The following is a 12,282-nucleotide window of genomic DNA, read 5'->3' as shown; positions in this document are numbered from 1 at the left end:
AAGTGCACTCCTCGCCCACTTCAAATAAACTTCTTACCCTCTCTCAGGCACCTATATGTGAATGGCAGAGACCAAACTTTATGGAGATAAGCGCTTCCCAATGGTTCAAACCTACCTATGGCATAATGTTTCCTACGTGAACTGAATTTAAACAAGGGGAAGGGCAGTGTTATTAACCCATGAATGAGCCATACAGCTGAGTTAATTTCAGCAACAGAAAATAGTAAAGGTCCCAATGTTTCAATATGTAAAAGTTTATATGTTGCATCCTTTATGGACATGAACTGTTTTTCAGTCAGATTAAACAGTAAAAACAGAGATGAGGTATTCATGTAGTCCGAAGGCACTTTCCCTGACTTTAAAGTTTGTAAAGTCCAAGCAAACTGCATTATATATCGTAATTGATTTTGACCATGGTACAAAACAGATGCTTCATCCTGTACAATATCCACAACAGATGAAACAATATTATCCAAGGTGTAAATTCTGGAAGAAAGAGTATTTATGCTATTGTCAACGACAGAAAGCCCTTTTTCTAAATTAGCTTGATCAATAGTTCTTAATCTAGAAGCAGCTTCAATTTAGGACAACTTCCAGACTTCATTGTAAATAGCATACACCCATCTTTTTGACCTGCCTCCTACAGGGCCTTTAACAAAGTCATTCCAATCAACATAGTCAGTCAATTGGGACAAATTAAGTTTAACTGACGCCAGAGTGGAAGCCAGTTCTGACATAATTTGCCTACTGAATAGGTAGTTACAGAATGGGAATTTTAAAAACGGGGTCCACCCTAACCTGTGTATAGCCTGAGGCCAGACCCAGAAAACTATGTTGGCATGAATTAGTACTTTTCTGCCATAATAACCAACCGTGAGGATCCAAGCTGGAAATATTAAAGGAATCTACATGAATAATAGGATTGAAAAAAGCACCACCCAAATGTAAGTCCAAGGTGGTATCAAAAAATGTATTTTTAACTAAACAGCAAAAATAGAAATTTCCGATGGGGAACTCGGTGTTGTAGAGTTAGTGTCAAATGAAAAATGGGACTGGCCAACTGCACTTGTTTGCACACCAGGCCACGACACATCTGTGGGGCTCCCCAGCTGGTGAATTCAATAATGGATTAGTGATTGTATGCATCTCGATGGCAATGTCAGGCCTGATGGTGTTTGCCGAGGCCAAAACAGAATTTCTCAGCACTGCTGGACAAGAGACCGCTGGAGTCATACTAAGAAGAATCAGCCATTCGTCGTAATTTGACATTGTCAATAGAGATGTACCTGTTATCCTTGCAACCAGGAAGTGGAGGTAAAATTACTGTTCTTGTACACTGCACGCCAAGCACTGGAACAGGTGCACGATAAGAGGGACCGAACTCCTTCTTGTTCTCCAACTTCTCACGGACCAGGTAACCGACTCGTGGTAGTCAGCCAACTACCGGAATCTGAAGTGCAGCATCAGATGTGGAAGGCAAGTGTTCCTTTGCAAGAGTGTCTCGAGTCTCTTGTAGGTTCTGTAATACATCAGAATGATCATCTACATCAAAGGGTGAGGTCAACGCCGCCATGTCTAGACCCTCAAGGTCCGGGACAAACATTTTTATGCCAAAAATCATCTTGTATGGGGTCCGCCCACCCAGTGACCTTCCAGGGAGATTAAGTGCACGTTGAACCTATACAGATGGGCCAACCAGTTTCTGCCAGTACCTAAAACCATAGCTGTCCAGGATTGCTTTAAGTCACGGTTCATCCGCTCCACAACAGAATTGCTCTCAGGCCGGTATGGAGAGAAAAATTTGACCTGCACCCCCAAAGACCTCATGGCTTCTTTGTACGCCTTAGAGGTGAACGCCGTACCTTGGTCCGAATGGAGGGTACCACATGCAAAAATTCCCACAAAGATACGCAAATCCCTGATGACAGTTAGAGCATCAGCACTGCGTTGTGGCCAGAGCCATGGAAGGCGTGTGCACAAATCCACTGCAATTAAGATGTACTTATACGCAGTACCAGAGGAGAAAGGACCGTAGTGATCTAAATAAACACACCTGAGTGGTTTATTAGGTATGTACAGCTGTGTTTGAGGTGGACGCGCAGCAGTCGAAGGTTTAATCTCCTGGAAAATGTCCCAAGTAAGGACATAATCACAAGTCTGTTTGTACAATCCGTGCCACCAGTAACGTTGCTGCAGGATAGTAATAGTCGCTGAGATGCCTACATGGGCTGAGGCCATGCCATCGTGAGCGGCTGTTATCAAGGAGAGCCTGCGGTCCATGTTGGGAATCAATCTATCACCAACGTCGTTAATTCTCCCATAGGGAACTTTATCAGGACTTAAATGATGAGTATTTAGAAGGGAAAACTCTAGGGTAATCACTTCCATTCCCTGTTGCAGCGATGGCTGCCAAGATGTCCTCATCAATCTTACCTTTGGACCTTGTAACTGCTGCTACTAAATATGTCGCCACTGCTGTCTTTGCTGTCTCGTCAGCAAGACTGTTACCAACATTGTATACTCCTACGCGCTGGTTACCAAGAGTATGAATTACATTCACGAGAGGCAGACGTTCTTTAATGTCTGCGACTCGAACCCAAAGCATTTTGTGTGTAATTGTGCTACCCTTGGAATCATGATATCCATTCTGAGTCCAAAAGAATAAATTGTCATTGAAAGACTGAACACAGTAGTAAGAGTCACTTACAATAAGAGTAGTCACACGAGGATCAGCAAACTCTAGTGCAAGCACCAGAACACGTAGCTCTGCCAATTGGGTGGTACAGTCCCCTAATGTCTGCGTGTACACGACATCGGACTTGAATTCGCCATTCACCATGGTACCCACCACTATTGTACAGGCCGCTGAATAGGCATGCTTGAATTCCGTTGCCGGTTGCGCCGAACCGTCAGTGTAAATGATACAATGGTAATCCTCGAGCGGTCGCAAGGACAAAGGAGCAGGATGAACAAATTCATACTGTAAGTACTCTTGAGTTTGCAATGAGGAATCAAAGATAAACGTGACATCTGGAGACGTCAAGGAAGTGGCCCATTGTATCCAATGCGGATGCAAAGCTTTAGAATTTGGTACACTGGCTCTTGTCACCGCCTCATGGGCAGGATACGGTGTAACAACTAACATGCGTTTCACCTGCCACAGCACTCTTTCTTTTAGAATCGCCATCTGCACTGCCGTCAAAACTTTTTCCATAGAAGAAAAGCGCGTTTCAGCCGGAGTGTACAAACGAGTCTTGTACGCAATAGGGACTGTGTCTCCTTCAACAAACGTCAAGTACGTGAAACCCACCATGCCTGGCACAATTCTTATTACCAGGTTTGTGTGGTTATCATGTGTCAGCAAGTATTTAGATTTCAGTACATCAGACTGCAAAGCTTGCAGTATTGCTGAATGTTCAGGCAGCCAGCAAGATTTGGTAAAAGTAGGTTGTATCAAGGCATATAGCGGCTTGATACGCTGGGCGTAATCAGGAAAATAAGTACACCCAAAATTAAAAAATCCCAGTAAAGATTGAAGTTTTTTTCAGAGTTGTTGGAGCGCGCAAGAGTGCGCACTTCTCCAGGAAGTGAGGTGCTCTACTCGACCTTCGCTGTTGAGCTCATACCCCAGAAACAACACTGTGTACTCTGCAATGTGTGATTTAGCAAAGTTAAATTTCTAACCAAAGTCCGCAAACATGAGAATGATGCGGTCAACGCGACACAGATGCGGCCATAATTAGTCGTCTGTGAGATAAATATCATCAACATACGAGTACGCAGGTTGATGCTCTCCAACAGAGAGACAACACGTGCGGCAAAGGCGCCGGGGCTGTTTTTATAGCTCAAGGCTAATCTTTTAAACTGTTTTTGTTTGCCGCCAGAAGTAAAAGCTGTCCATTGACTTCTAATAAAGGACATGTTATGACCGAAAAAGCCATTGGATATGTCAAGTGTGGTCTTAAACCTTTTTCTCACGAGACTATCAACTAGGGCAGAACTGTGAGTATGCTGTACTGCGCACGTCTGACAATGAGAGTTCAAATGCCGATAATCCAATACTATGTGGTACAACCCATCAGGTTTGGTTACAGTGAAAAGAGGATTATTCATGGGTGACGCACATGTTTCAATTACACCTTGATATTCTAATTGTTCAAGGATTTCTGAAACGGGAGCTTGCGCTTCTCGCCGTATGGGATATTGGGGTTGTGGCTGTGGCATTGACCGCAATGGAATCTCATGTCTGGGCGAAAGTTTATCCCATCCGACCTGAGTACAGTGCAACACCGGCTCAAGCATCCAAGCCCACTCTTCTGCAAAATTCTGCGCCTGCTCCTTTGACACAGTGTGTGCGGAACTAGGGAGGATTACCTCCTCCCCTCTCGGAGCGGCCAAAACGTAAGGTGGGGGCCTGTCCGCCTCCGCTAACAAAATGCCATACATAGAGGTCAGATTTTCTCCAAAAATCCCTTTTATTTTATGTTGTATGTCGCCTTCAATTAAAAGGACTATTTCATATAGTCTGTCAGGGGGAGCCACTCTAGTGTCAGCAGTTTCCACTGTGATGAACGTGTCAGTTGCTGTCGCCTTCAGATATGGACGCAGAGCTTGCCGCACTACTGTAACGTCTGATGCGCTTTCTAGCAGCGTTCGCGCCAATGTCTGGCTCCGAAGCTGTGTTCTCACTATCCGTGGCATACTTTGCGTTTAATGCAGCAACCTTCTTTTTCTGAAACGGTGGGCGTTGACGTTGAAAGCCGTCCTGCTTGCCTTTACTGTCAGCCGGGCAGGGCTGCTCACATCCTTGTGGGACACCCCGGCCTCTGCCGCGTTCTCCTCCACCAGCTTGTGACCCCGATGTTTCCTGTGAAGAACGAGGAGAATGTTGATCAGGAACCTGAAATCTATCAGGAATCCTAATTCTCGCGCGGTCGCGCAATTCATATGAGCGCTCAGTAGACACAGATATTGTTGACGCAGGATCCGACCCTTGTTTCTGTTGTTGCTTCCCCTGTTTCTTATTTTTCCAATTCTGTTTAAGAAAAACTGGACGGTCGTCTTTAGTAGACTTAGCCGCCAGAGTTTGTGGTTGAGCTGCTGTTTTAGCGAAAAGCTTAACATCCAAACTATTGCGGGAAATGGTCTGATAAGCCTCAGCAATAATTTTCGCAACTGCCGGGGTTTATCGGCTTCGGGGACAAGACGCAAAGCATTAGACACCTGAAAGTTAACCACATCTCCCTTGACGTTAGCAAGGATGAGATTAGCAACTACTCCAAAACACTCCAACAAGCCTCATTCCTAACTCGACAGCCGCCTCCGGATTGTGTTGATCCTGAACACGCTTGATCACGGAGGGCATAGACGGTGTGCCAAAGCTGTTCGCATAAACTGCCGCAAAACCTTTACCCCATGTCTCACAATCGGTTGCCTCAGGCACCAAGTCTTTCTGCAAACTAATGGTCAGAATCCTGTGTTTTTCCACAGGAGTTGTATTAGGAAACACCGCTTCCAGTTGGTCAAATTTCTCGGCGAGCCTGAAAGGCATCTTATCCTTCTCCCTCGGGCACTTGTCCATTACCGAATTAACCATGACAGGACTGATTGTTATCCCGGCCGGTACAACAGGATGCGCCGCAACCCCAGGTGCCCCCACCTGGATGTTGCGTGAAACTTATTGCACTAAAGCAACATGTACCGCAACAAAGGAGGTATAGAGTTGTTGCAACTCAGCTATAGGGACTGTTGGATAACGCGGACGTGGTGTGAACCCGGCCAAGACTGGTCACGTGGCCCCAGGAATAGATAAGGGACCTAACCGAACCGGAGTTGCGGTGTGGGGGAGGCTGCCATTAAACCAAATATGATGCTACCAAGCAGAAATCGGAATCTCCTGTGTCCTATGTGGTACATACATCGCATGCACCACGGAGTGACTGTAAGTATGGAATGTACCATCATCCTCGTTCACATCAGGAACCGTAACCCAAGATTAGAAGAGCTCAAATGGGAATGCTGCATCACCACTCGCCACAAAGAGCACTGCCATATCATCAGCGGGCACCCCGAACTGCATCAAATGATTTCGGAGGGGTACTCGACTATGCTGAGCTATATCCAGATCACTCATAAGGACACAGTACATAAAAAACAATCTATATGAATTGTAGCACAAAAAGGGTAGCAATTCAAACCTTTTTTATAAATCTCAAGCTTGACTGAATCTGTAACACATTCGTATAGGTAGGTTAATCAGTCACTCCTGTAAACTGGAAACAGTAGTGAGGGTATTGTGGACAGATATAAGCACTAATCAAGCGTCTCGAATATAAGACCGAACGTTAGGTGCGCCATGTTGTGGGGATTCTGCTCATGCACAGAACTATGCACAGGAAACCAGGACTTCAGTGAATTGTGGTGTCCCAAAAAACTCACCTCAGTACCCAGAACCCCTATCCGACAAGCATTAGTGTCTCTTTAGTTCTCCGTTCTACAGCGTAGCTACCCAGAACAAGCGACTAAGGATACTCTAAAGGAATGGTGGGAATCAAGAATACTCTTTTGTTTTTATTCTCATACCAGTCCACAACGTGAGTAATCGGAGACACAGAAAAGTTTAAAATGTTTACTTTTAACTACGTGCTTTAAGTTGCAGTATTTTGGCTAACACAAGCAGGCATATGATTAGAAATAAAACAATCAGCATTGTTACAATTCCATAAAACACAAAGGCAGAAATCATGTTATAATGATAGTGGAAACCGGTCATATAGCACCTTGTGAACCACCCTCCCCTGCTAGGAGCTAGGTTTTAGAATAATAGAAGGTCTCTTAGGTTTGAATGGGGAACTCCATACCTCCAAGATCAGCAGAGATGAATCACATCTCAGGATCAGCAAAGCTCTCTGTCTCTGGAAAGGTTTTTTCTCCAAGTGCCCAAATCATGCATGCAGTGCAATATTAAAGGCACTAGAATTTCAGTTGGTTGCAGCTGTGTGCTTGTTGTGTCCAGTGCGTGGGCCAATCAAACTGAATCACAGCATACATGGTTGTTATGGCCTTGAAGACTTTTGCATGCAGTGTACAGACTAAGGCCACAGTGTAGGTTTAGGGATGTGAAAAACAGACCGTTCTCATGCGAAGAAAATCTATGTGTGCAAAAGCTGCAAAGTGGTGTTTAAACTTCTAATACACTTATGCTAACGTAGCAATGTGTGCAAGCAGAACCCTGTCTTCACTACACACCCATGCCCCTCCTGCCCAGGGTTCTGAAGAAGATCTGGGGTGACCGGGCCATCATCATTCTTGTGGTTCCGGACTAGGCGAGGAGCATCTGGTATCCAGAGCTGCTGAGAATGGGAATCGGTCCTCCGATCAGGCCGGCCCTTCGGGGGGATCTTCTATCACAGCAGCAGGGAGGGTTCTCCACCCGAACCTGTCAACTCTGTGCCTCCAAGCATGGAGATTGAGAGGTGACAGTTGATAGCTTTTGACCTTCCTAATGTAATGCAATTTTGGCAATTTTAACACAACCTGAAAGGGGGAGAGGTAACATCCCTACTCCGACCTCCACAATCGATAACTGCAACACACTCTTCACTGGCTGCACTTTTCTTCAGTGATCCCCAAAATTTGATTGTTTGCGTTGTCTTCCCCTCCCCATTGCTTCACCCCAGGAGTTGGTCTGCGCAGGGGTGTTAGTAAGCAAGTCCAATGATTAGGTATGTCACAATTTTGTGAGTGAGGGCAGTTTAGTCATACTATGCACGCGCCACTATTTTAATGTATACTTTCCTACTACTTTAAGTGTGTTGCATGTTAATCTGGTGGCCAGGCGGCCCTCCACTAAGAAGTTATATGCCTGCCATTGGCAGAAATTTGTATTGTACTATACAGCGAGGTCAGTTGACCCTTTTTCTGCTCCTCTATCTACTGTCATTTTATTCATTCTAACCGTTGCCCAGCAGGCTCTACCTTGGGAACTCTCAAGGGCTACCTTTCTGCTCTGTCTGCTTTATTGCGGCTGCAAGACCAGCGCTCTTTCTTCAAGTCTGCTTTTGTAAATGGATTTCTAAAAGGTCTTTCTCACTTATTTCCACACACGCTCTTTGTTATGCCACAGTGGGACCTTAATTTGGTCCTTACTTATCTAATGTGTGCTCCCCTTGAGCCTCTGCACACTTGTCCCCTCTGGCTGTTGACCATCAAAACAGCCTTCTTTGGTGCGATTACATCTGCTCGGAGGGTGAGTGAGCTGCAGGCGTTATCTTGCTCGCCTCCTTATCTTACGTCCTTTCTGGACAAGGTGGTGCTTCGCACCAGGGCATCCTTTTTGGCAAAGGTTGTGACCCCTTTCCATATGGGCCAGTCCATCACTTTGCCCACCTTCTTTGCTCCCCTGCATCCCTCCAGGAAGAGAAGCGTCTCCACCAACTGGACACAAAAAGAGCATTGTTGTTCTACCATGACCGCGCAAAAGAGTTCCGGGTGGATGACCAACTCTTTGTGGGGTACGTGGGAGCAAATAAGGGAAGGGCAGTGCAGGAAATGACCATCTCTCGCTGGGTCGTTCTCGGCATCAAGATATGTTATGCCTTGGCAAAAAAGCAGCACCCTAAGGGATAAAGAGCCCATTCCACCAGGGGAAAGGCTGCAACTATGGCCTTGGCTCTGGTGTCCCAGTCCAAGACATTTGTCAGGCAGCGACATGCTTATCTTTGCACAATTTTGAAAAACATTACTGCCTTGTTGGGCAAGTGCGCAGGAACGGATTTTTGCCCATTCAGTCCTATAAGACTTTTTTAGTTTAGGATGTGAGTCCGCAACCCACCGCTGGGAAGGTGTGGCTCGGGTATCTCATTCAAAAGTAAGGAATCTGCAGCTAGATGTCTCTATCAGATGAACATGTTACTTTCCTTCAGTAACACATTATCTAGTAGAGACTCTATCTAGCTGCAGATTCCTTACAGCCCCACCCATGCCTCCCCTCTTGGCGGACTGATATTGTAGAAGGGCCCTAGTTTTGCACATGACTACTTCAGTTATGTTGTGGCTCTGTGCTTCTTGCGTGGAAAAAAACGAAAAGTACTGATGTCTGCGCGCCTGGGTGGCGCTTATATAGGCACTGCAACATCATAACAGACGCCGACGATGTCACGCGGAGCCGACAGACTTCGCTTGCAAGGAGTATTGCTCAGCAAAAGTTTCTGGATCCAGCCTCACGTCCGAGAAATTCAAAGGTAAGTAATCCGCAGCTAGAGTCTCCACCGGATAATGTGTTACCGAAGGTAAGTAACTTGTTCATTTCTAATTGTAATGAGCTTTTTTTTTGCAACATGCCTCATAAAATTAGAGGAGTATGAGCATGAAATGCTTTATTTAATGGTTACAAACAATTGCAATACCTATGACTCAGATGGAAATTTGAATATCCATATCCTGATATTATTTATGACCACGGCAGAAAAGGTTTGGAAATAACTTAGTAACTCAAGAGCTTGCCTTAAAAATCTAACATTTTGGGAAACTCCTAAAATGTGTTGTTTGTTTTCTCTTTGTAGAGGCTCTGCATGGGCGAACACCTGCTCCCAGTTTGCCTTATCTGGCATGCTTTTCCTTTTCATTTGGTGCAGAAAAATATATGTGGAAACCTGGGGAGGTGAGGTATATTCTATGATTGTGCATGATTGTTTCCTAGCTACCTTTTCTAGACTTAATGTAGGAAAACATTTATTCACTTTGATGAAAGACGTTTTGTATTTAAACATTTATAAAATATCTTTTTATTTAAGAATTTGCCCAGCATCACCCGCAGTTGTTTCTTTTATTTTATACAGCATAAACCAAATTCAGCTGTGTAGCGGAGTTCTTTGACATTCCATACAATTGTGTAAAGGAGTACAAGAAAATATACTCGTGTGGTATTACAGAGATGTTAGTTAGATGAGTATAATGTGGCTAAAATTAATATACTAAAAAGCAGTTCTGAGATTTCTACAGTTTTCTACAGAAAATAAGGAATCAAATAAGGAAAACATGCTTGCAAAATGGCTTCATGCTATGAACTGGCATTAAAAAAAATTATTTTTAAAAGTATTCTAGGAGAAGTTTGTCCTAGTAGCAGAAATATAATTCCATGCCTACGCTCAGCATTCTAAATTTTTGGAAAGAAGAGGCATTCATGTCCTTTTTTAGGTCTCGCCTACGCAAGGCACATGCGTTGGATAGGACAGAGACCTGTAGCCATCACCACAGCTTTGGGGGCAAAGACGTGCACTCGTTGCATTGCTTCCAATGCAACGCGTGCACATCTTGGCGATTTCCTTTCCGGAGCGCGCGGAACCATATGGTGGCGCCATATGGTTGCACGTTCCCGAAAGGAATCGCACTGGCCACCTCCCCTGCTGCAGCGCGAGGCTCGCGCTTTTAAGATGATCGTTTTCACGGCCCCGCGGCCAATGCTTGTTTTCCTAGGACCAGGGAAGCCTTGCAGTGGCGTCATTTTGCAGTGTGTTTGTAGTAGGGTATTTGTATGGGACAGATGTGGCCAGTGGAGCATTTGGTTGTAAATGTGTTGCTGCTGACAACTATTGGTGTCAATCATTCTCATATTGAAGTATGTGGTTATGTGTTGATTGTGTATTGTTGATTGTGTATGCCTGGGGAGGCGGAGAGGGTGCTAGGAATCTATACTTTACGCAAGATGTTGCCAGAAATTGTTGTTATTGTTAGTGCAGAGCTGTCTCTATAAAGTGGCATTTTTAACACTGCATCAATGTCTTCTTTGTCGTCTCATTGTGCGGCAAAGAAAAATCCTGAAATGTAAAAAGGTCAACTGTCAGTTCGCGTGAAATACAAGCTTTGAGTAGATACGAGAATATTCCTAAATTCTTGTATACGGTTCGCACCTTTTGTGAAAGCGATGTCTGCGGAGAGCCACTCATCAAGCAGATAAATCTGAACTGCGCACAGATAATTCCCCTCATCATTATCATGCAAAAATAAACAAAAACACAAAGGACTGCGAGTGAAACCCCTCGATGCTGCGCGCGCTTTATAATTGTAAGGTCTGGGATTGAAAACAGATGTTTATCAGAGTTATGCGCCACATTATGTGAAAGCGAGCCGTCTTTAAAGCTGGTCGGACGCTGGGTGAACAAATTGGACCCGTCATGGGCAATGCCCAGCGGGCCACCGCCTCGCGCTGCCAATCTGGACCGCAACCGCGCTGCTGCCCCCTAACGCCCCTTGCATCAATGCCAGAAGAGGCCTCTCGAGAGAAGAGGAGAGGGGGAGACTCGGCGGGCTTCCCCCCCCCCCCCGTGGCTTCCACAGGTGTGGTTCTATCCCCCAATCCACACAGCGCGCGCTCTGCAGTTCAGGTAGGTGACGTGAGCCCTCGCGCTGACTCCGTTTTATGTTAGCGCGGGAAAAAGTGCAGGTGAAGCTTCGATGAAGAAGCATCTGTAGGGAGCGAAACCTGGGTCTGAGGTGAAACGGGGACCATCTTCATCTGATGTAACACAACAAAGGTGTACCTCCGCTCCTGGCACAAAGGATATCCGCAAACATATCCAAGCAAAGTCTGCTGCTAAAGTTTGTGTTGAGGTGAAAAGTTCTGCATATACTTGGGAGAGTTTGGGTGGCAATGCAGCATTGCCAACCCACTACACATAGATGGTAATATTTTGTTTGTTTGTTATGAACACTATTTGTGTCATGTAAAAATGGCTTTACATACTGCATTGTCTGCAATTATGTGTCTAGTTGAAGGAGGCATTTCAAACATAAGCTGAGCTCTTTTTGTATTCTGTGCTTAAAGCAGGAACAAATTCTGTCAGCAACGTGTGAACTATACTATTTTTATCATTCAGTTATTGCACGCAGACAGGCATGTGTGTTTGATTCCTCTCTTTAGTTTAAGGAGATGCAGATTACCCTAATGTTTTTGCTAATTGTGTTTTTTCCTCTGTGTCAGAATGGCGAAAGAATATTAACATTGACTCTTATATAGCGCGCAGCTACCCCAACGGGGTGTCCCGGCGCTCCAGAGGGTGGGGTGACTCTTTCTCCATGAGAATTAGCAAAAAAGGTGTGTTTTTAAAGCCTTACGAAAAGGGAGTTCTTCCTGGATTAAGCGGATAGACTGCGGAGGTTTATTCCAATGGGATGCGACGCAAATTTGAAAAGTTTTTCCTCCTGATCGCATCTTTTTAAATCTCGGGGTAGTAAGGAGGTTTTTGGAGCTGAATCGCAAGGATCTGATGTTTTTGTAGGGGC

The 12,282-nt window shown here is 45.1% G+C and overlaps 1 protein-coding gene across 6 annotated transcripts in view; it reads left to right on the top strand.

Annotated features, from left to right (window-relative positions):
- Positions 1–12,282, top strand: part of LOC144822411 (multidrug and toxin extrusion protein 2-like) — an 877,798-nt gene that overhangs the window by 270,937 nt on the left and 594,579 nt on the right. For all 6 annotated transcript variants that reach the window (XM_078679885.1, XM_078679890.1, XM_078679888.1 and 3 more), the window contains one exon: positions 9,564–9,661. In XM_078679885.1, coding sequence (XP_078536011.1) covers positions 9,564–9,661 — 98 coding nt within the window. The remainder of the gene's footprint in view (positions 1–9,563; positions 9,662–12,282) is intronic.

Source organism: Lissotriton helveticus, chromosome 3_1 (genome assembly GCF_964261635.1).
Source record: "Lissotriton helveticus chromosome 3_1, aLisHel1.1, whole genome shotgun sequence".
NCBI classification, from domain to species: domain Eukaryota; kingdom Metazoa; phylum Chordata; class Amphibia; order Caudata; family Salamandridae; genus Lissotriton; species Lissotriton helveticus.
This window is presented reverse-complemented; position numbering and strand designations above follow the sequence as displayed.